The following is a 25,291-nucleotide window of genomic DNA, read 5'->3' as shown; positions in this document are numbered from 1 at the left end:
GGTGGCTGCGGGGCGGGGGCCGCTGCCTGAGCGGGGCGTTGTGGAAGCGGCGCCTGGTGCGCTGCGAACGCCCCTCGCAAAGCGGGCCTGGGGCGGGGGGGCTTTGTCCAGCAGCGGCAAGTAGGGGCTGGCGGAGAAGCGGCTTTCTCTTCGGTATTTGCGGTAGTAATTACTGGACGCTAATGATACTGCATGTAACGACAGTAGGGAGTCTTTAATTCTTGAGCTGCCTGTACATTATATTTTGCTGCCCAGGTATTAACATTTGATGTCCTTATAAGGACGGCAAGATTTCTGCCTGTACAGAGAAATAAGCATAAAAAGATGATTCTGGGATTACTGAATCAACTGGCAAGATCTAATTGACACGACGTGATGGATGCATGATAGGGAAAGACTTTGTTAGACCTAGTTGATGGGTGGTCATCAAAGTTTTTTTCAGCTCAGACTGTAAAAACTTTTCCCAGTAGGGGTGCAGATGCCATGCTGTAAATTTGGAGCTTAGTAGATATAAAATAGAAATTAAACTTTTCCTTGATGCTGTCCACCACTGGTGGAAAAACTGTGCATTAGTTTACATTATTCCTGCTGTGTTGTTTGCAAGAATCGTTCAAATATTGGGGTTTGCGAATTAAAAACATCCTTCCACAGTGAGTTAGGCTCAGGTTCTGTACTTCGTAAGGCTTTTTTATGGTTGACCTAATGGGTTGCTCATGATTATAACCAGTAAAAAAACCCAGTTTATCCTGTTGTATGTAATGAGCTAGCTGACTTTTAACATGGTACCTTTTTTCAGGGTAGATGTTCCTATTGTATATTCTCTGCACAAGCTCTTTCAACTGTTGCCATGTTCTGAAGAAATTACAAATGTGTGGAAAATAGGAGTTTATATATGTTTCTCAAGAACATTTGGGAAAGCAGCAGAAAATATTTTGAGAGTAGAGCCCTTCGAGTGTGTTTTTTTTCAAGGCAGGCTTATGAAGTGACACCACCACACCCAACCTCTTGGGAGCAGTGACCCCCAACTGGCAGTTGAAGTACCTTTCCTTGGGAACTTAGCACCGCTTTAAATAGAGAGAAAATGAGATAAGGCAGAAGGCAGGCATCAGGTTCTCTTTCCTCATGGAGGGACTACATGGTTAAGGGGCAGGAGTCAAAGATGTGTTATTTCTTTTTTTCCCAGTTGAAGTGCTAAGGCTTGGACAACAAGCCCAAGCCAGAGTTGACCTATAGATGAATCTTTTATATTTTATAACTGATAACCATTGTGCTAGTAGGTATTGTACTAAGTTATAACAAACCACCTATGCTGATGTAAAAAGTGCTAAAACATAGAGATACTGGAAGCCTGAACAACAGGCCCCAAGGTGAAGCTGCTAACTTAGCATGTAATCATTAACAAAGTGTGTAAACTTGCTAGTGAAAGATGCAGCTTAGACAAAATACAGTCAGTAGTGAGGAGAGAATGTATCCAACTTCCCTTGCTTAGCCTTGTTCAAGGCTGACAACCCAAGTTTCTGGCCAGGCTTTGGGTGGAATCCAACAGGAGAATGAAACCAGAAGTTTTTTGCTTAAAACAAAGGTGCCAGCTGTTCTGGCCTGTCCATCTCTGGTACATAAGGCTGGGCCCGTTTGCAGCAACTTTGGGTGCCTCACCTATGGGGGACGCACCGCGTAGGATTTCCCACTGGCCGGGACAGGCTCTGCAAACCCTCGCTGTGAATATGCAAGTGGTGATGAATCTCTCTTAATCCCTATTCTCTTTCTCTTGTAGTAATGACCCTGTTTTTTCCTGTTTGCTGCTTTAAGTGCACTATTCTTTTTTTTTCCTACTGCATGTTTTCTGTATTACACTGTTACATTACTTGGTTATCACTAGTAAAATACGCCTACTCTTTTCACTCTGATGTCTGGGTTTAATTGGTATCCTTAATCAGCAAAACAAAAGTTCACTGCACAGAAGTAAGATTGGCATATCCATAAATGCTCTAATATGCTTGTAAATTTTATAGAACGCTGTTGCATTGCTTATTCTTCTACTACTCTTCTTATTTGTATTGACAGAAACATGTCTGAAGTTGAAACTTTGAAAGTTGGTCAATTTGTGGAGCTACTGTTACAAGTTTACTATATTATTGAATGTCACTACTATTTCTATTTAATGAAATAGAATTAATTTGAAACAATTAGAGTTGTCAGTTTTAATATTGCTCTATTTCCATAATATCCCCCTGTCTGCCTTATTTGATTAATGTTAGATGTTCTTTTAGGCTGCTTTGTAATTATTGTGTGAAGAGTACACATAAGTAGGTATGAAAGTATTTCTTGTTAAGGATGAGGGAGAAATCACCTTGTGGAGAAATGCAACATCATTCTGCATCCTGAATAGCTTCCTTAAGTGGCTTGGGAATTTATTTAGGATCTGAAAGCATGTATTAGTGTTAATGGCGTAATGCTCTGTTTTCAAGTTTTTTGTTTGTTTGTTTGTTTTTTCTTGTCCCTAAATGTACTGTGTTAGTTTTGTCTTGCTTTAGCTGTACTTCTGTACTTAAAATGACATATTTTATCTATGATGCACTGGTTTTCCTCCTTTCACACATTTTCTTCACTTAATACTAGATCTCTGTTTATTGTCAATTGATGAAACCATATCGGAGTCACCAGAGAAGGAAAATGATTACAGGAAAACAAAATGGAAGAACTGTAGTAAATGTGTTTAATTTTAAAAATTCAGGTAGGGGTTTTTGTTGAGCTTTAATTGTAAGGGTGGTGGCAGCCTGCAAAGATTGAACTGGAAAACCAGTGCTTTACTTAACTGCTGTTAAAGTAGCTCTCAGGTGAATTCACCCTGCTGCTTATCCTTTTACCCTCACAAATAACTGTTATTGATGTGATGTTTTTCCAGTTTAACTGTTCATCTGGCTGTATCAGCCTGAATTAACCACTGACTGACTCAGTTCACTTGATGGACAGAAATGAAAAGCTGTGGGGTAGAAGGCTACTGAACATAAATCCATGATGAGACATGTTCTTACTTAAACGTTCGTAAAAGGAAGAGTAGCCAGGCTTCCAGTTATAAATACATAGTAACTGTGCCACTCTGTAGAATTAGGTTAAAAACTCTGGTCTATATAGACTGAAAAACTAATGTAAATATGTGATCTTGGTCAAGGCAAAGAAAAGAGTCCTGGAAATGGACAGTGAAGATCTGTTTGCTGTCTAATGCTGTGCACCAGTATGCCTTTGCACAGTATTAACTCATGGGATTTTTTGTTAGTGAAAAAGTTTGTTCAGCTCACAGTTTTAAATGCCTTCCTCTGAGCCTCAGATTGGCTTTTTGGCCTATTGCAGGAATGTTTTGTTTATCATATGCTTGTTCTGCTTTTTTTTCTACAAACTTCATGACTGGGACCTGTATTTCATAAGAATGTTGTGTTTACTCTGGTTGGCTTTGTAATCAGTTCTCTTTTCCAGTTGTAGACCTGCTGAACTGTGTTTAGATGCTGTTGTTCCTGCATTTCAACAGCTAGAAGAAACTGCTACTTTGAGACCCTGTCATTGTTTTGTAAATCTTGGTGCTAGGCACAGCCATAGTGAAGTTTGAAGGCAATTGGTATTATCAGAGAATAAATAAATATAGAGAAATACTAGGTCTGTAAAGTGAAATTCTTCATCTACTGATTCTTTTGAAGGACTGATGGCTGGTTAAAGATTAGGGACACTAACATAAATATGTGTTGATTACTTCTAATTTGTGACCCTTCCCTTATGTTACCTCTTGACAGAAATTTTACCTATAAAACATAGTTTTTGTAAAAATAGCACTGGCTTGCTTATTTTTCTACATGATGATATCTAAGGTCATGCTTTCAGTTCTGTCTTGTTACTGACTACTTTTGAGTTTGGCATAATCTGTTACCAGTTAGTCTGCCGTTTTACTGATAACGGATACCTTGAACCATAATCAAGAAGAGTTTTATTGCATGAAGTAGGTGTTTATTGGAAACTTGTATTTTAAGATGATTACAAATCTAGGTTTTTAAATGGAATTTTGAAAGGGAGGCAAAAATTACTGAAGAAAACATTGAGTCAATTTGAAATATCTTAAGTGAACTAGCCTTTTGGGATCTTTTTGCACCTGCACAAAACCACAGTATGTTTTTATTACAATAATTTATTCAGAGTGGGCAAACAGAGTTGAAGCAGAAAATCTTGTTTTCTCACAGTCAATGAATTAAATCAAGGTTTGTGGCACATAGTCTTGAAGGCTGTGACAGCTAGAATTGGTTTCAGTCAACTTCAATTGTTACTGTTTAATTACTTTGAATGAAAAATGTGTTTTAAAAAACTCCTTTATGTGCCTTGCCTATTGAACATTGATTGTTGTAGCTAATAAATTGCATTCTATTGTTTTTCTGAGTTCTAATGAAATTCCAGTTTTCATTTGAGATAGACTGACGCATCAAAACAAATTGGCTGATAAAGTAGACTTTATAACACAGTGCATGTCAGAACGGAATATTATACACTAAGCTGTAGAACTGCTCAAATATATACATTTGTACTTTGTAAAGCAAAGGAAGATGCAAATTCACATGTCTGACTTTTGGTTAGTTCCTAAGAAGCTGTTTCTTACTAGACAAAATGTTAAATTTTAACTTACTAAAATCAGTTTTTTAAATACTTCTGGCTTCAGTTCACATTATTGATAGGCAAAAACTTTGTAATTCAAATGAAATAGTTGCTTTTCTAATGTTTTATGTTAATGATTCATTATTCTGTAAAGTTTGAACAATAGGTGATATCATTTTGGGGATTCCTTTAAAACTTCAAGCACATTTGAACTGGAAAAAAACCGGTTGTGATTGCTTTAATTCTAGATCTGATTGAAGACAATTCATATAGGTGACATGATTTTACACTTTTAGGTATGCACTTGCCAATGTTTTGTGGTCTGTATAGAACTTGTGATAGATATGGGCTTTGTCCTGTGTTCCTCAGCAGTGCAAATGTGCCTGCCTAGTGTTTGGGTTATTGGTGCCATTTTTAGGTAATGACTCCTCTGAATGAGGGGATATGTTTTTTCATCTTGCAGTTGGAGCCTTCCTGTATTCTCAGGTACAAAAGGCATCTCACCACTTCATTGTGATGGTTCAGGGTTTTGAGTAATCCACTACTTATGTAAATTCCTGTAGGAAAGTAACTAAACTGCTTTATTTTACACAATTGGCTTTGTCAGAATAATAACTCAGATGGTTATCATTACCTTTGTCTCTGCTAAGAATTTCTTCCCACTTCCATTGGTTTTTAGCTCAATATAGAGGCAAAAGGCAGCAGGGAAAACCTTGTGTTGGGAATGAGATTTACAGATTGATAAGTGTTTGCTAGTTCTCTCCAAATTAGCTGTTGAATGAAGAAAGATTTTTGTGGATGACTGCTGTTTATCACAGCTTCCCATGGATATGTTTAAATAAAGCTTGAGGCCTGGATCTTAATTAAATTCTCAAGTGAGGACAAGCACCCAGATGTGTTCAGCATAGGTCTGTTAGCAGCACCCATTGAAGTGGACAAGAATGAACCATGTAGGTGTCCCTGGGATCTGACTTACCTTCAGCAGGTAGGAATGAGGTGGCCAATGAAAGTGGTGTAGTTAATAATCACAGCCTGCAGAAACCAGGGCAGATAGTGAAGCCTTCTAGTGGAAGAGATACTTAACTTTTCTCGTTTATCTGTGATCCAACATTGAGTTTGAGAAAAATATTCTTAGCAACTTTGTGGCTACTACTGCTATCACTTGCAAAATTAAGGACTTTTAGAGGAGTAACTGTTTAGAAAGTATTTTACATTTTTTGAGTCCCTCTGTTGAAAGAAAATTTAAACTCTCCAAGAAGTAGGAAAGACACTGAGGAATGTATGAAGCTGCATGTTTACATTGCTTCTCATAGTTCTTACTGGAATTTTGCATTTCCTGGAGCTTTTGCCACTTACTTTGTATAATAAAGGTCTGGTGTTTACTGCACAGACTGTGGAGCTTGTATAGGGTCAAACTGCACCAAGGACAGATAAAGAACTGGTTTTCAAGTAAACTGATCTGATGCTCTTAGTGGTAATTCAGAGTAATTGCTGAAACAGGCTTCTTGAGGGAAGGGTAGCAGTCATTTCTTTCTTTAGTAAGAGCAATTCTTGCAGATAAAAGTATAAGACCTGCAGGAAAACAACATGTCCAAGTGGGTTACCAACAGAGCCAGAAGATTGGAGTGACTTACACAGGGAGAGAAAATGGTCTGCTTAATTAGCAAGGATGGCAGTGTTTTGGGATTTGTTTTACTTGCAGTAGTGCAAAAATGTCCTCGGGTTGCAAGACAAAATTTTAAGTTAGATTTAAGGTTTTTCTTACATACCCTGTTCATATTCTAATGATAGAATTGTGGGAGAAATTGCAGTAGGGCAGAAGAAATGGCATGCCATCTGGTTTTCAGCGTCCCCAAAGATGATGGATATATATGTGGAACGCTAACATTTTAGCTTGTATTTCTTGGCTACAGTTGAAATGGGCAAATTAATGTCTTCATGAAGCAATTGAAAATCCTGACTAAATACTTCCTTGTTCCTTGCAGTTGGGAAACATGAGTTAACTGGGCATAAAGTTGCAGTGAAGATCCTGAATCGACAGAAGATTCGCAGTCTTGATGTTGTAGGAAAAATCCGCAGAGAGATTCAGAACCTCAAACTCTTCAGGCATCCTCATATAATTAAGCTGTAAGTTTTGTCTGCTATAATCAAATATACCTCTTTTTGCTGTCACTGAATGGAAACATGTTTAAAGGGCAGTACTAGTGGTGTCTTGTCAGGAAAGTAAACAGCTTTCAAGTATGCACCATTTTTAGTGTCCTCTGTAATGGATCTGCACAAAACATATCTCTGCAGGCCAGAGAGCTTCCATTAGGTCTTTGCTTACAAATTCTTTGGACAGGTGTATAAAAGGTAATGGCATGATAGAAACTTACAGTAGCACCCACCTCTGGTTTTAGTTGCTCCTTCAGTTTGTGTTTTTTTTTTTTTTTCTAGTTGTATTGGGAAAATGAGTTATTAACAGCAAGACTGTAAAGGGCATCTCTTTAGTAAGTTTATTGTGTTTTCTTACTCAAAATATGTTTTTATTGATGTCCTGGTCAGTGATCTGTGGCTTTCTGTTGTAGATGGTGCTCTGAGATTTTTCTGAATTACAGCTGTGCAGTTTGCTAAATATGGTTGATATTTCAGAATTCTTCAATATAGCTGCTACCACTTTGTCTGAATGTGGTATTTACAGTGGGTCTGTTTACATCTGTTAGTTGCCTAAAAGTTCATCAGTGGAGTTCAGGGTACAATTAAACATGTCCCAGAGTAGAGCCCTCATGTCTGGTCTGAGGAAATAATTTATAATGCCATTGATTTTTTTCTTTTTTCTTAACTTTAATTTCCTGTAAAGATAACCTGTATCTCTGTAGTGTGGGTGGTTTTCACTGTCTTAATCATGGTGTTGGTGTTAGGTTTTTTTTTTAATTGGCAGAGTCTTGGCTTAAGACCCCACTGCCACTGACAGATGCTATCCCTATATGCTCCCTTTAATTTGGCAACAGCTCTTACACTGAAGCTAAATTGCATTGTGTAAGATCAACTCACTGACTTCTTCAGTGGATTAGTTTTCAGAAGACTATTGAGCTGATTTGGCTGCAGAATTGCTAGTGCTGCCAGTTAGAGTTCATGAATGAGTCCAAAGGACATACCTGTAGCCAAAACAAGTGTCAGTGTACTGGCTGAGATTTGGGAGTGGAACAGGAACGTGTGCTTTTGGTGGTCTTAAACTGTTAACAGGTTTCAAATGACAGGTTTTTTTCTTGGGGGATTACAAGGGAGATGTTTTTTCTCCTGCATGTGGAGAGAAGGGACAAAATGTAAGAGATGATGGAAACATTGACTGATCCTCAGCTTTTCATTTGGTCAGCTTGCATTTCTAAAGCAGAAGGATTGTTAGCCTATATGTAAATAGTGTTTGAGATGTAATTGATACTGTTGTGCAGGTAGACTTGCTGGTAACTTAGGCTCCTGCTGCTTGTGCTGTTAGGAACTAGATTGGGGAACTGTTAGACAGGAGTTTAAGGTATTTGGATCAGCTTTAATATTACAAATTAGACTGACTAATTTAGAACATTGCTGTGCTTTATGAAATTTTAATACACAACTTTAGCAGTATATATTGCAAGCCTGTTGCAATAAGATTTTCTTTCTATAACATAATTTAAATAAAAACCTTTGAAACATCTCCTCTTGCAGTTTTTGACCTCTAGCAATAGAATTCATCTTACTTTCCTACATAAAATTGCTTCTTTTTGCATTCCAGTCATCTGTGCTGTGTGGTTTGATAACCTTACTTACATTTTAGGTGTGTAACTATTCCACAACTCTGTTTCCACAACCAGAAAAATGACCTGACTGTAGAGAAGCATGGCTGTTACTTTGGGGTTAAAAGGATTAAAATACTATTTCTGTTGTAGTGTCTTAACCATGTCTTCAGAATATTGTTAATATTTAAGTACCTGATGTACTTTCAGCCAAGGTGTTGGAGAGAAAGTTGGTAAAGATAAAGCATCTTGGACTATTAAGATTTTTAGGTAAAACTAACTTTGAAGATCTCTTGTTGGTAACTGCCTCAGAAAGCTGTTGAGATTATTGTAGTGTTGCACAATAGGAAGCTGTTAAAATAGATGCAAAGACATATATGTGTACACGCACGTTCATGTGGGTAGCCTGAACTCATTGCTGTCTATGTAGTTCAAGAATAACTTGTCTCACTTAGCTGAAGCACGTCTGTTTTCCCCCTTGTCTTGGAATCAGTATTTTGAAGAACACTGCAGTTCTGTAGTATATCTGTGAATTCAGTTATTTATAACAATTCAGGTGTTTGCATGCTTAAGTGTAGTACCTAGAAATACTAATTTTATTTTAAGTGCTACCTCAATATAATATCTGTCTTAATATGATATCTGAATTTTGGCTGAAGAGTTATCAGTGTTCATTTTCTTGTTCCATTAAAAATCAATCACTTCTGACTGTGGTAAGGTGAAAAAATTAAACAACTTAAAGGTAAGGCTATGTAGAACAGAATTAAATTCTCTTAAATGGGGAGCTCGGCCGTAAACTAGTTATTTCAGAACTTCAAAGTTTTGGGGTTTTGTTGAAACTTAATTGAAGTAGGATGATAAAAATATAATAATGAGTGTTGATACTATTAAATAGTAATGATAAATTAGGTCTCTTTGTAAAAGATTATATTAAGATTATTAAGACCAATCTTTGCTTGTCTTGATGTACACTTTTTTATGGCAAGTCAGGTGTTTTGCATGTTAAGGTTGTAGAGTGTGTATTTTTGAGACACTAACATAAAGTCCTTTTGAGTTCCTTCCTCACTGCAGCAAGCTATCTGGGGTGTAGCATTATATATAAATAGTTTCATAGAAATTGTTTGGGCGAAGCTTAGCCCTCTGAAAGTACGAAGACTGATATTCCTGGTGGGAAATGTAAATTTCCTGCTAGTCTTGGCAATGAGGCATCACATAGTGAAAGGAGAGGAAATAACTTCTGAAAAATACTATCATTCCAATAGCTGTAAGCTGGCTGAAACATCTTTTTAAGTATACTTTTATCTGACTCTTTGCACAATTTTGGTTTTATTTAAATGTAACTAGCTTCTTTTACTGAGTGTGTAGACTAACAGATACCTTCTCTTATCAGGTACCAGGTCATCAGTACACCAACTGACATTTTCATGGTGATGGAATATGTTTCAGGAGGAGAACTGTTTGATTATATCTGTAAAAATGGAAGGGTAAGAAGTAGTCCAACTCTACAAATCAGTGACTTGCATTCTGTTACTGCTTTTGCATCATTCCTATGTGATGCAACTCTGGGGGGACAAACGGGTTCTTTTTGGGATTCCTTGATGGAATAATATAATTAAAGCTTTAGTTTCTTAACAGGTTATTATGATTAGTGTAGCACAGAATTTATGATTACAGTGGCACAGGGTTTCTACAAGCAGAATCAATGTAGTGTATGTAATACAGAATTTATAATACAACTTAACTTACGATTTCTAATCACCTAGACCCTCTGCAGATTGGGTCAGATCTTAATACATGGTTTGTTGTATCAGTATAGCAATCACAGTCTAGACTCAAAAATCGTATGGAAGATAAAAGTCCTTCAGTCCTTAGAGGAAGGAGGGGATGGGGGAGGCATTCCAGGCCACCAGGGGGGCTCACAGGTCTCACTGCCCAGCAGCAGTTCTGATCTGGGTTTCGCTGTTTAGCACTTATAACTGATTTTACGGAGAGTGCTCTGGGTGCTGTTACACTGCCCTGTTCTGTGATGGGATCACCGCCACCTGTCTGGCCCAGTGCTTGAGACATTCAGGGCTGGTAAGGAAGGAAGCAATCAGCCTGATGCCCAGGAATCTTGAGGCCAACAGGGAGGGGAAGAAGGCTTTGTTCGTCTACGTGGTTCACAAGACCTTCAGGAACTAATAATGAGGGAAAGGGCACGGATACCTGACTCAGTCACAAAATGGCTGCTTGCCTCTTCAAATGGTGTTAATTATGTTAACCACACTACTGGGGGCCGGGAGCAGGGAGTACTAGTCACGCCATGTTAAATGAAAGTTTGGGTTTATGTATTCAGCATTAATTTTGCTGTTAGCAACTAAAATATACTTTATTGCTACTATTGTTCTAAAAGTAAAAACGGTTATATGAACACATTTCAGGTGTTTATGTGTGACTTTGTCATAGCGTTTTTCCTCTCTACTGATACTGATATATTAATTTACGATTACTGTGTACAAACTGAATGGATATGTATCCAGCTGGAGTGGCTGAAAACTTACTTCTTCAATATAGCCCGTTATATGAAGGCTGTGATTGTGCCCTTATTTCCCTCTTCTTTTAGTAGAACAGTTTCTGTGACAGCTCTGAAGGCTCTTTTGACAAGCCATCTAGATAGCTGGGGTACTTTTAGTAGAACAAACTTAGTTAACAGCAAACCTTGACATGGATTAGGGCGAGTTCAATGCCCAGCTAAGTCTGCTGTTTGGGGTTAGCTGGTAATAGCATAAATAGCATCTAAAAATCTATAGCTTGTGTGCTGTGTGTCAGAAGCTTTTATCAACTTAAATCTTGTGCTGTGCTTAAATGTCAAAGTTAATTGATACTCCAAGTAGACAGAGTTAGTATTTTGGTGCTAATGTTTCTAGTTAATGAGAATGTAACATCTGCCTAATCAAATTCAAAAGCTTGATTGAGAAATTTCAGTGACTTTGAGTCAGCGGGTATGTTTTGCTCTAGTCATTTTAGACCTGTGGTACAAACAAAATGATGTAAGCTGTGAAGCTTTCTACTACAAGTTCTGATAATCTATATAAAGTATCAAAGCTATAAATGATAACTGCAGGTCATAGGAAATTTTCCTTTAATTCATATAAATGAAAAACAAGTTGACCTTCCGCTGTCTCATAATTGTTTAAAACCTTTGTCGTAGCTTGATGAGAAGGAAAGTAGACGTTTGTTCCAGCAAATCCTTTCTGGTGTGGATTACTGTCACAGACATATGGTAGTACACAGAGATCTGAAGCCTGAAAATGTGCTGCTTGATGCACATATGAATGCCAAGATAGCTGACTTCGGTAAGTGTTATTGTTTTATATTTGATCACATCTTGTTATTTAGATCCTGTTAATTACTATGGGAAATATTTAATAAAATGTGTGTATTTGAGTATCCTGGTGGTAGGACATAATACAACAACCTGAAGAGTATGAATGTAAAGCAGAATTATGTTATTGCACATATGTAGGGCTTGTTTTTTTCTCAAACTTGATTTTCAGGTATTTTTTGTGGGTAGGTCAAATTGTGAACTGATCTGTTCAGTTTTGCCTAATAGTATTGTTTCTGAAATGCTAAATAAACTTAGTTCCTGATGTTGCCACTTCAGAATGTACTCCTGTTGCCTATTTTACCATCTGTAAAATGTAGATGCTTAGCTCTCTTAGAAGTACATTGCAAGGGCAGCTCATCATGCATTGCTGTATTAAAATACCCTTGTCCTCTTATTAAACAACTCTTAATTTTTAAAAATTCTAAAGATGTGATTGAAGAAATGTAATTAAAGCATAAAAGGCAGAATAAGAACAGTTGATCTTGCAAACTCCTGTGCTTTTTTCCTATATACGTGCTTAACTAATCAGAAGGCTTAATTGTTTTAAACTAGCTGTTTGTGACAATTGCCGAGAAGAGAAGACTGGCAGCTAGTTCTTGGAACTAGCTGAACCAGAAAAGCTCACCATATTAGCATATGAGATCATGTCATCATGATAGGTCTCTTGTAGATATAGTAGATAATACCTGCCCTTGTAAAGCACTTTGAAGTCTCATATGAAAGCTGCTATGTAATGCTGAGTATTCTAGGTATATTTTAAATGTATGGTGTTCACGTATATGAGTACCGAGAATCATCTTCATTTCTTACGTATAGAAAATGCTTTGGGTGAAATGGCTTAGGTGGTGAAGAAATAAAAGTACAGTAACTTATAAAAATATCTTCCTGTAATGTAAGTATCATCAAAGCTGTAGCACTCAGTTAATCATGACTAGTGTATTAAACAAGAGGTTAATAAAAGCTTTTGTGTACCAAAATACCAAAGCTAGCCAATCTTTACTCTTTCATCTCCCCCTGCACCCCAGTAAAGAGGCATCATTCCTTCTTGGAGACTGAGTTCTCTGGCTTATGGTAGTCTTGATCATGCAGCCTCCATTGAAGAAACTAGAAGGTATTTTTGGCTATTCTAGAAGTTGTAGTTCTTTACTGATACTAGACTGTACTGAGGTCTGGTGAATGAATAAATATGGCTGAGTTCTAAATTTCACTTTATTTACTAACAGATTACCTAAAATCAAACTACTGAACTCCAGTGATTCAGGAACCAGCTGCGCACTGTTGGTGCCTATATTGTGGTGAAGTCATGTGTACCCCTCAGTTTCCTTATTCTATAGAACCTGTTACAGAATTTTAGGCAGCTCTGTGGTAGCACCTTCCATTTTGGCATTTAGAAGCAAATGTGCTTTTAAGACTTTCTTGTTAATAACCAAAATCCTAACTTGCTATGCTGCTCCATCTCCTTTAGAGCAACTTTGTTCTGTCATGCCTGTGTCATCCAAATTTGAGTGATTTTTGTCTTGGAATTAATGTTCTCAAATATTTATAGGTTGTGTGCTATAATGGATTGATTTTACGCAGATTTCTGGTAAACTAAATGGAGGATTGTGTGACATGCTCATGTAAAAATTTTGGTAATTCCAAACTGTGTAACTTCTTTACTGAGGTAAATTTTTTGATTTTCTAATTTGAATTACTAGTGACTTGTTCTAGATGGTATATGCAGTGTGAAATCATATTACTCTGAATTTTTATTAGTTGCTCTTGCACACTTTCAGGTCTATCAAATATGATGTCAGATGGAGAATTTTTAAGAACAAGCTGTGGTTCCCCTAACTATGCTGCACCAGAAGTAATTTCAGGAAGGTAGTTTCTTTTATATTGGATACATATGTGCATGTACTTAGGTCATTTTGCAGCTTGATTTTAAAGGCTACAAAACTGGCTCAGCTGGCAGACTTGATGCTGGGAAACCGTGGGCTGAACTTCTAATTTCCTTGGTAATTTTTCATGAGTATTCAAGGCTTCTATGAGCTAGCTTTGAATAATTCCTGTAAGATGGAGGTTATGTCTGATGCTCCAAATCCGGTGTGTACAGTATGCTTGAATTGGTTTAAAAAATTTCACTTACAGCTCAGATCTTGAAAGTAGATGTACACATGGAATTACAGGCAAAGTCTACTGTCAAGTTGCGTAGATGTGAAATACCTTCTGCAGAGTAGATACTCAGTCTGAAGGTATCGGGCTGTTTGGAAATTAATTGCTGATTTCAACCTATATGTTTGAAGTGGCATATCTCAGCTCAGAATAAAATTTATTAATTGAAATAAAACCCATTAGACTCAACCCATTTTTGCCAAAAGAAACAAGCATATTTATTCTGGTTACATAAAATTTTGGACTTCTGGAGGTGATGATGTCATCGAAGGCAGTTTTGGCCTCCCATTGGTTTCTGAAGCGTCTCCCGCACAGGAAGCTGTTGAGATGCTTGAAGAAGTGATAGTCAGTGGGTGAGAGGTTTGGTGAGTACGGTGGATGAGGCAGAGTTTCATGGCCCAGCTTGTTCAACCATTGCAGCATTGAAAGTGCAACGTGTGGCCGGCCCCATGTTATCGTAGAGAAGGATTGGACCCTTTCTGTTGACCAGTGCTGGGCGCAGCCATTGAAGTTTCTGGTGCATTTCATTCATTTGCTGGATGTACTTCTCTGCTGTGATCATTTCACCCGGATTCAGGAAGCTGTGATGGATTAAACCGGCAGCATACCACCCAACAGTCAGCATGACCTTTTGGTGCAGATTCAGCTTTGGGAAGTGCTGCAGAACTTCATCGTGGTCCAACCACTGAGCCGATCGTCACCAGTTATTGTAGGGCATTCATTTCTCATCGCATGTCACAATACAGTCCAGAAACGTGTTGTTCTGGTTGCGAAAAAGAAGCGCTGCCGACACTTCAAAATGGCGATTTCTGTGATTCTCATTCAATTCATGTGGCACCCATTTGTTGAGCTTCTTCGACTTTCCAGTCTCCTTCAGACACTCAGAAACAGTTGATATGCTTACCCCAAGTTCTTTTGCAAGTTCTCAAACAGTTGTGTGTGTATCTGCTTCCACCAGAGCCTTCAATTCATTGTTGTCAGTAGCAGAAGGACGTTAACGACCTTCTTGATCTTCAAGGTTGAAATCGCCACGTCGAAATTTTTGGAACCAAAGTCACACTGTCTGTTCATTAACACTTCCCTGGCCATATACCTCATTGATGTTTGGAGCAGCTTGCGCTGAATTATGTCCAAATTGGAACTCGTAGAAGTAGATCTGTTGAAATTGCTGTTTTGACATCTGAACTTCAAACCTCCAAAATTTGTCAAAAACGCAGTTTACATTATGAACTTTCATGCTGTAATTAAATTATAACATGAGCTTTTCAAAAATATGTAACAGTATGCCAGTCGAGAAGGTACTATTCCTGAAACATGAAAATCACATTACAGAACGGAAATTAATTTCCTAACAGCCTAATAACTTCCCCTTTTGGGACTCAGTTGCCAAATGCTACTTTCAGCTACTCACTGTAATATTGCTTCTTGCTCACTGAAGGCCAAATGTCTGTTTTATTCAGGTGGTAGCACAGAATACATGACAAGTTCTGCTATATGGACTTGTCTTAAACTTCTCAGCCTCCCAGATTTGGGGGATAGAGAACTTTGCTAGAACAGTGACAACAATATATAGCACAGGCTTTCTTAGTAGTAGGTGCAAGTTTCTTTCAGTTTGCCATTGTCTTAAATTGTGTTCATGGATTATTGTTAGATATTAGAGAGAAAAGCTACATGCTTGTGCCCTGTTACATATTTGGAGGGGAAGGACACTGAAGTTCAAGGGTGGCATAGTATAGAACTGAAATGGTATAGTACTTGCAGATTAGTTGTCCACAGTTCATACACTTTTAATTACTGTGATACAATGTGAGAAAGTAGAGGGAGAAAATCTATTTAAAGACAAATCACTAATAGCTAACTTTTTTCCAGATTATATGCAGGTCCAGAAGTAGATATTTGGAGCAGTGGGGTTATTCTCTATGCTTTGTTATGTGGAACGCTACCATTTGATGATGATCACGTGCCAACCCTCTTCAAGAAGATATGTGATGGCATCTTTTATACTCCTCAGTACCTGAATCTGTCTGTAATTAGTCTTTTGAAGCACATGCTGCAAGTGGATCCAATGAAGAGAGCAACAATCAGAGACATCAGGTGAAATGTTAACTCATGTCTGATCACAGGATGCTGGAACAATAATCTCAGTGCAGATAGCAGAACAAATAAATCATTCTTATAGCTTGTTCATGTTTTAGACTGAGATGAAAAATTCAACTTCCTGTGTTTTGGCTCTAGCTGTGATGGTTCTGATCTCCAGTGACCAATGAGGTATCATCACAGTAAAACAAATTATATACTTTACATACAGAACTTCTGAGGAACTCTAGGTTTAAGACTGCTGGAACAAAGCTGTTTAACTGCAGAACGATTTGCAAAAACTACACTGTATTGACTTACCTGGGCAAAAACACCCGTCACTGTTAAGAACCTGTATTCTGTACTGTAAATGTCTGAGGGGAAGTTAGGGTTCTTTAATCTGATAACTACCACTTTTATTCATATTTTTTGAGGCTCTGAAAAATCATTTAAGACTGTGAATATTCCACATGTGAGATAGCACTTTATAGCTTCAAAACCCTGGCATGAGTTTGTGTATGAGTGATAATTACGGCATCAAATACTGCTAAGTTAAAAGTTGCAGTTACAGATAGCTGTCGTGGGCTCCAGATTGCAAGAGGAGACTCTGAAGAAGCTGATTGCTTTGGCGAGTGTTTAGAGGGTCAAACAAAAAAAAATTGGTTGCTGATAGAGCTGTACTTCATGTAGCAGCTTAGTTAGGTTTTCCAGTTTCCTTTGTAAGAGACTTAAGGATGAAGCTCTGACGTACTACTTTAGTGGAAATGCTACTCCTTTTAGGATTGGAAGTTAGAAAGTAGGCAATGTTCATGTTCTTTAGAACAAAAAGTGGAGCATTTATGCCTTGCTACTGTATTACAATGGGAAGTACTTTATTGCAGATTCAACACACTGAGAACTAAGCATTGGAAAACTTGAGTGGATAAGAATGTAGCTTAATTCAGTCATGTTTTTAAATAAGTCTGGAAGAGAAGTGGTATGAAAAAGATGTCAGAAAATGTTGGTTACAGAGCATGGATGGATTTTGAATCCTAAACGGTTCTAGGCATGTCACTTCACAGTTTAAAGGACAAACTGAGTTTAATTGAAGACCTTAATTTTTCTAGGGGAGTGTGTGTTTGCATGCAAGAGGAGAAGCCCAGTGCAATGAATAGTAATAAAATATTCCTCTGAGCTCAATCATCCAGCTAGGGCTGTGCTTTGTAGTGGTATAGGAGAAGCTTTTTCTGCTTCTGAATTAATTGGTTGCTTCTGATGAAAGTGTATTTGGCCTCAGTACGTTACTGCTGAGGCATGTTCTCAGGATCACACTGACTAGAGCTTGGCCCATTGTACTGCTTTTGGCTGGGATAGTGTTAAATTTCTTCACAGAAGCTTGTAAAGGGCTGTGTTTTGGATTTGTACTGAAAATAGTGTTGGTAACACTCTGATTTAGTTACTGCTCAGCAGCGTTTACATAGTGTGAAGACCTTTTCTGCTCCTTATACTGCCCTGCCAGTGAGCAGGTTGGAGGTACACAGAAGTTGGGAGGGAACAGAGCTGGGACAGCTTGACCCCAACTGATGAAGGATATTCCATACTATATGACACCATGCTCAACAGTACAACTGGGAGGGTGGTTGTTGTGGGTGGGCTGCTGGTCAGGGACTGGCTGGGCATTGGTCAGTTGAGCAGTTGTTTTCATTTGCATTACTTTTTTTTTTTCCTTAAAAATTAATATTTTCTTTCTAATTATTCAAGTGTTTTTATCTCAACCCACAAGTTTCTCAAATTTACTCTTCTGCCCCTCATCTCACTGGGCGTGGAGTGAGCATGTAGCTGTGTGGTGCTTAGTTGCCATCTAGGGTTAAGCCATGACATCTGTATAACTGCTCTTAAATCTGTAGCAAGTCTTTACATTATAGCCTAGAATACTTTTAAAAATGGTTTTATAATCAGACAAAGCCAATTTTTATAAAAATACGTATTTTTATTTGGGTTCAGTCAATTTAGGGTGGGAAGCAATAGGCACAGCAGCGCTGGGTGCAGGGAGAGCCGCAGCTCTGCCACACACACACACAGAGTTCCAAAAAGCAGCGTTTTTTATACCTTGTGCCATTGTCTTTAACCAATCTCCTCCCGTCAGATAATTGTCCTGCTTTTTCTCCATTGGGTCCTTTGAGATGCTTGGGTCTTTGTCCTCCTCCTGTGGGGTCTTTTGGAAGTCTTGAAGCCTTGGTCTCTTGGTGCGCTTTTCTCCTATTGGATCTTTTAAAAGCCTCATGATTCAGTTTTTTGGCGGGCTTTTCTTCAAGTAGCAGTTACAGGTTATCTCTAGGTGGGGGGGGCAGGGGGGTCTGAGAAGAGGTTACATATTAGCCCTAGGTGATGAGGTTTCCGAGAAGTAGTTACGTTTTTCCAACCAAATGGCATACTTTATATTTTATCCATATATATTCAAACATTCATTGTAATATAGGTTATAGTAACTGCAGATCATTTCAAAACCCACACAGGGTACCATATTCTATTTTTACAATACTTTAAACAGCAGGATAGTGTGGTTTAACATTTACAGATCATTCAAACCTATCATACCTGCCTTGCTTAACTTGGCAAATTAGTTACAATAGTTTATTACAATGGTATCATGCCATACCCTTTGGCTAGTTAAGCAGCTTACTGTAGGTGCACAAAACAAGCTTACTTTTTCTCTATGATTGTGCAGTGTAAGTATTTGATTCCTCTGTATCTTTCCTTTCCCTCTTACGAATGAGTACCAGCCCATGGGTACAGTAGTAAAAAGGTACAAATCAACCCTTTTATAGCTTCCCTCAACTTTTTTAAGTCTTAAAGAGACAGCTGGGGGTGTTCTGAATGAAAAAATGATAAGATTGTTTGGTGTGGGGAGCATGTGACTTCAGCATTCAAAAATCTGTGTCCAGGCATCTACTAAAAAATTAATCATCAACACTTCTTAATTTTGTTATGTATTGTTATGTGTGTACTTGGGGAGGGATGACTCAAGTGGATAGTAGAAGAATTTCAGTTGAAAATATCTCAAAACTAACATAGTGGCAGTAAAAAATATGCCATTTATATAAAAAGCTGGTTGAGTTATACGAAGATATTTATAGAGCTCAAGTAGTTGAAAGACTTAGAGGAAAGAGGATTTTTTTCAGTCCTGCAAAATGTGTAGCAAAATCTAGTGATGAATGCATTTATTACTTTATGTACTGGTTTATTGTCTTGTGCTGCATAGAAGAGGACTTGGACTGACAACTGATTTTTTTTTTTTTTGGTGCAGCCTAAAGCTTATTTTTTAAAATAATTTCATATTAAAAAGCTTTGCTTTACATACATCTACTCAGTGTTGTGGTTTTTGTTTTTTTTTTTAATTATTTTTAAATCTAGGGAACATGAATGGTTTAAGCAGGACCTTCCAAAATACTTGTTTCCTGAAGACCCATCCTATAGCTCTACCATGATTGATGATGAAGCATTAAAAGAAGTGTGCGAGAAGTTTGAATGCACTGAAGAGGAAGTGCTAAGCTGTCTATACAGCCGAAATCATCAGGACCCTTTAGCGGTTGCTTATCACCTCATTATAGATAATAGAAGAATAATGAATGAGGCCAAAGACTTCTACTTGGCTACAAGCCCACCGGATTCTTTTCTTGATGATCACCATCTGTCTCGCCCTCATCCTGAAAGAGTGCCATTCTTAGTAGCTGAAGCACCACGTCCTCGCCATACTCTCGATGAGCTGAATCCACAGAAGTCAAAACACCAAGGTGTAAGAAGAGCTAAGTGGCACTTGGGAATACGGAGTCAGAGTCGACCAAATGATATCATGGCTGAAGTTTGTCGAGCAATTAAACAACTGGATTATGAATGGAAGGTAAAAGAATAAAGGCTCTTTATACCAGACAACAGTAAATTTTTGTTTGAGCTGAGTAGTTAGGTAGCCTGGAAGTCTGAAATTGTCTGCTGGTAAATAATCTCATATGCCTGTGCTGACTGCTTGTGCTTGCGGTGCAGGAAAAGTTTTGTGGGAGGCTATTCATGCTGACAGGAAAAAAAGTCTTGGTAACATGTCTAAGTTTTCTACTGGGGCTGTGGGAATGTTTTTTCTGTTGGCTAAAACCCCCTATAACTCCAACAGGTAAGCCTGAAATCACTTGATAATACCAATGAGCTGACATGACAAAACCAACAAGCAGTGCTTTTCAAGCAGTTCTAGAAACTAACACAAATCTCTTGTACTAGGTTGTAAATCCATACTATCTACGTGTTCGAAGGAAGAATCCAGTAACAAGTGCATATTCCAAAATGAGTCTACAGCTGTATCAGGTGGACAGCAGAACATACTTACTGGACTTCCGTAGCATTGATGGTATGTGAAGACTTACATAAATTAATGTAGTTGTATGGGAAATAATACTAAATGCAAACATGTCTTAATTGTTTAGAAGTGAACTGTTACCCTTTATTAGTTTAAGCCAATCTAGATCTGTATTTAATGTTTCTTTATTTCTTCCTAGTCTAGTGTTCCTGTGATCAGATGGTTAGCTGCTTCATCCTTTTAATAGCATTTTACTATAACAGGTCTTGAACTGCTCCATTTGTGTCTGTACCAGCACAAACACCGCTGGTGCAGAAGGGGACAGGGCTGTGAGGTGAGATTTGACTTAACCTGAACTGTCCCTGTAGCCTCACTCCCAAACCTAAACATTAATTTTGATCTCAAGTAAACATGTAAATAACATTTCCTAGTGAAGATAAAGCTTGGTATCTAAGCATTTAAATTTGACTTGGAACTGTACATTGCTGTACTGGGTCTAGCTGAGATGGATTTAATTTTCTTCATAGCAGCCTGTATGGTGCTGCGTTTTGGATCTGTGACTAAGTGTTGGTAACACACTAGTGTTTTAACTATTGCTTAGCAGTGCTTGCATAGTATCTGGTCTCTTTTTCCCCCACTATGTTTTACCCGGTGAGTAGGCCAGGAATTTGCAAGCTGGGAGGGGTTGGAGCCTGGAGAGCATAGCCAGGTTGACCAAAGGGATATTCCATGCCATATAATATTATTCTTAGCAAAGGAACTGAGGGGTTGGGGTTTGAGGAAGGTAGCCTTGAGACTGACTGGGCATAAGTCTGCTTTGGATAGGTGGTGAGTGGTTGCCTTTGCTTAATTCCCCACACCTTTTTCTTCCCCTTATTAAAATATCTTTATTTCTACCCAGCATTGTTCTCACTTCTACATTTCTAGTTTTCTTCCCCATTGCGCTGAGGTATTAGCTGTGAGGTAGAGTTGACTCACTACTGCTAGTAGTAGACAAAATTTGAGATAGGAGTTGTATGCTTGCAGTAACTGAAGCCTTGAAAGCAGTTGGTCTAACCTGTAAAAAGATTTATTTTTATAGAGTGACAGTACACAGCATACAAATGCTGGTTGGATACCTTCCTAAAAGTGAATGGAGGAGCTAATAGAGACTGGCCACAATGCTTATTTATGGGCACAGTAGACTAAAGCAGGGTTCCCTATAGCCAGTGGTGTAGATGACGTGCCTAGGAAAACATGTGGTATGGAAAAAGGATTTACTGGAGTGTGGCTGGATTAGAGTGTAGGGTGGCTAAGGTTACGTCTGGTGACAGTTTAATCTGGTCTGGCTTTGCAGAACAGTTCTTGACTCTTCCCTTCTGACAATACTGGTCCTTGCTTAGATCCAATGGTACTTGATACAGGGGACTAATCACTTTCCTGTACAGACCTGCTGCAACATAGGACAAATGCCCTCCCTGTTGGAGGAAGATGACTGCTTAGAGGCATGCAGCTGGGAGAGGGCAGCCTGCTGCTATCCTGGCTTCAGCTCTTAGCGAAGTACAACTGAAGGATTTGATCTCTTCCAACAGTGTGGCTGATTTGACTTTCCTTTCTCTCCACCAGTTAATTGTCTATGTTCCTCTTACCAAACTGTAGTTTAAAGTAGCTTTGCTGTGAAGAGGCAGGCAGTCTTTCCTGTGTTCACCAATTCGTCCTAGAAATAAATTTTTTGGTGCCAAGTGAGTCGAACTCCTGTTCAGTATTTAAAGTAAGAATAGCGATACTTCAGCAGAACATTACTTCTAAGACAAAAGTATTTCCTCCTCATAGAGAAGGTAACTTTATCTGCTGCAGCCCAAATGTGCAACATACTAGGGGGGAAAGACTTCCAAAACTGAAAGATGAATGAATGCAGGTGCTAGCAATTAATGTGTCAATTATAATAAAAATGCAAAGAGCAACTGATAAATAACCAATTATAAAGAAAACAAAAATAGAATAAAATACATGCTAGCAAAAAGCATCTACAAAATGTTTTAAATGTTACTGGACTTAACCTTATAGTGCTGTCCTTGTTTCCAGTAACCTAAATTAGATGCTGAAATTAGTTCATGAAAAATATGGCAAGTGCTGGTCTAAACTAGATGTAAATGTTTCTGGAACACAGTTCAGAGTAGAGGAATAACTTGCATAAGGACACTTGCCTTCTGTGTTACTGCTATGTATAAACTTGTATTTTGTATTAAATGTATACAGTTTGCAAAAGCTGTTCATGTATTAAGATTTTAAAAAACAAGATTTAGAGGTATCAGGAGAATATTTTCTGTTCCTATAATTGATCTGATGCCGATACCTAATTTTCTTCCCCTCTCTCCCCTTGCCCCCCAGATGAAATTACTGAAGCGAAGTCTGGGACTGCAACCCCACAGAGGTCGGGTTCTGTGAGCAACTATAGATCCTGTCAAAAAGATTCAGATGCTGATGTGCAAGGAAAATCTGCGGATACTTCCCTTACCTCATCAGTGAGCTCTTCGCTTGACTCTTCTACAGCTGATTTAACTCCAAGACCAGGGAGTCATACAATAGAATTTTTTGAGATGTGTGCAAATCTTATTAAAATACTTGCACAATAATTTTGAATATGGGCTTATTTCTTTTATAGCAATAAGCATGCCTAAATCATAGTCAAATGCTTCCACTTATAATCAAGTTAAATTAACTAAGGCGCTGAAAAAGCTAGCCACAGAATGCAATTTGCACAGGGATTGAAAATGATTATGGGCAGTTAATGTATATATGAAGCTGGAGTGAATTCTGATTGTCTGCTGTCCAGTACTGTAATACAGGTATAGGAAATCACATGCTGTTGGGGCAGCTTTCATAACATTTTACATTGAGTGCACATTAGACTGCATATAACATTTAAGTTAGAGAGACCTTCCTGTTTTTTCACTGATAATACATACATCTGATGCACTATAAGTAAATGTACACTTACTAGTTCAGTGACCTAAGTGTGACTTGTTGGTCACCATCTACAGTTGTGCCTCAGTTGGTCAGAACTCTCAACACTTTCTAACAGTCATGTGTTTAAAAATGCTGTGTTTCTTCCCCCTTACTTGACATTAAATGATCAAGAACAGTTTAATGCGTTATAATATATGACTTTTAACAATTGGTAAATTTGATTGAATGATGCAAATTGAACCAGTTGGAAATGCATGTAGGTGCTTTGTAACGCACTGAAGGGTGAAATTCTGTGGAGCTCAGTGGAACAATTCAGTCCACAGCAAGTGGTGAGAGACTTGCTGCTGAGAAGACTTGGGACCCCATGGGCTAAACCAAAATGTTGCTCTGTGAAGAGCTGTCAGCAAGCTCCTGATCTGTGCATATACAGTAGCTTGGTTGCAGCACAGCAGCTCCCCACTGCTAATGTAGGCTGAGAATCCTTTTCCACAGAAACATGTGCATTTAGTTAAGAGCACAGCCCAAGGTTGCATGCTATTCCAGAATCTGAAATTGAAAAAATGTATGTTTGAAAATGTTAAAATTTTTATAAATGTATGTTAATTTTAAAATTTAAAATAATGTATGTTAAAACTGATAAAGCTGTTTATCACAGTTAGCATGTACTATACAGAATTCACTTTGCAATTGAAACTTTATATATAGGTTAGGTTTTCCCAGGCCACCTTTGTAGCAAACTTTGCTATTTAAATTAATTGTGAAATTAAATAGTCAAATTTTTTTCAGTTGAACATTGAAAACTGGTCATGACAACTTGAGTGCTAATATTCAAAAAGTTTTCAACAGTAGATTGGAATTACCAATAACATAAATCCTTCTGCATTTATGGGTTTTGCAATATTTCAGGAAGAAAATTTAACTTTATATGTTAAAATCACTGCTAGTACTTGCACAAAAACATTTAATGTCTTGTAAATTGGATATAATTAGCCACGGTTCCATTTTAATCTATAAATAATAAACAGTCAACTCTGTCATAAAATGTTTTGTTTTGCATTCAAGAATTTATGTACTCTTCAGAATAAGATTGATGATTCAAAGCCTGCTGTCCCAGGGAAAGAGTGGAAAACAAGGCATTACCATGAACAGTGGAACTTGGATTCTTAAAATGGATGGGGATTCTTGCCAATGACTGAGATTTCATTGATGAAAAACTGCTAGCTACAGCTACAAGAACAGTTTAATCCAGGCCAGCTGGCTTCAGTCTAGAAATTCACCTGTTACGAACATGCACAGAATCTGAAGAAACATAAAGCTGCTTTAAGCCCCAGAACTGCTGCAATTGCATTCTGAACTGGGCAACTGTGTGCTCTGTCTAGTATGTAGGTACAGGTGACAACTTCAGTTCTTTATCTTCCTGTGTCACACACAGTCCCTGTAATGCAAGGTTGTAGTACTGTATATCAGAGGAGAATCTTCTGAGATAAAGCTTTGGTTTAAACTTGTGAGGTTGAGATGTCCAACATAAGGGACCAGCTGCAAATCCTACTTTTAAGTCCTGTAAGAATTGGTTCTGATATACTAAATAAATCTGTGTTCATTTCTGTTACCCTTTTATTACAAAATAGTTAACTATTGCATTTGTACAGATATAATGGACGCACGGGTTTTTACTTGTAGTAATTCCTCATCTGGAATTGGTTTGGGGGGCACTCTTGCAAAACTGAACTGAATGTTTATAAATGATATCTGCTTCTTGTAATGCTGACCACAAATGCAAGGTGTCAAGGTGCAAATAACTTTCAATTTTTATATACTTTTTTGGCCCTCTTGTGCATTAAGACAACCATAGTTTTTCCTTTGTTTTGGTATCTGGAAGTTAAAGTTAGTTTCGGGCAGAAGTGTACTGTATGTGTAGTTTTAAATAAAGTCAACTTTACTGGTATGATAAATAACTTTTGATGGCCAAAAGTTTTCTGATTGAACTAAGATTTTTATAGGGGATAGGGGGAGAAAGGTGGACCGACAACCTAGCTG

The 25,291-nt window shown here is 38.0% G+C and overlaps 1 protein-coding gene across 1 annotated transcript; it reads left to right on the top strand.

Moving 5' to 3' along the window:
- Positions 1–5,526: 5,526 nt before the first annotated feature.
- PRKAA1 (protein kinase AMP-activated catalytic subunit alpha 1) lies at positions 5,527–23,814 on the top strand. The gene is made up of 9 exons (XM_026865612.1): positions 5,527–5,617; positions 6,618–6,759; positions 9,775–9,868; positions 11,575–11,719; positions 13,527–13,614; positions 15,775–15,999; positions 19,375–19,861; positions 20,230–20,356; positions 22,676–23,814. Exons 3-9 carry the CDS (start codon positions 9,809–9,811, stop codon positions 22,918–22,920), a joined length of 1,377 nt encoding a protein of 458 aa, XP_026721413.1. The 5' UTR covers positions 5,527–5,617; positions 6,618–6,759; positions 9,775–9,808; the 3' UTR covers positions 22,921–23,814.
- Positions 23,815–25,291: the final 1,477 nt, after the last annotated feature.

This window comes from Athene cunicularia (genome assembly GCF_003259725.1).
Source record: "Athene cunicularia isolate RWA chromosome Z unlocalized genomic scaffold, athCun1 chrZ_part1, whole genome shotgun sequence".
NCBI lineage: Eukaryota > Metazoa > Chordata > Aves > Strigiformes > Strigidae > Athene > Athene cunicularia.
This window is presented reverse-complemented; position numbering and strand designations above follow the sequence as displayed.

Coding starts and splice junctions, on each gene's coding strand:
- PRKAA1 (XM_026865612.1), top strand. CDS start 9,809: ATGGTGATGGAATATGTTTCAGGAGGAGAACTGTTTGATTATATCTGT. Junction 9,869..11,574: donor ATATCTGTAAAAATGGAAGG/GTAAGAAGTAGT, acceptor CCTTTGTCGTAG/CTTGATGAGAAGGAAAGTAG. Junction 20,357..22,675: donor GGACTTCCGTAGCATTGATG/GTATGTGAAGAC, acceptor CTTGCCCCCCAG/ATGAAATTACTGAAGCGAAG.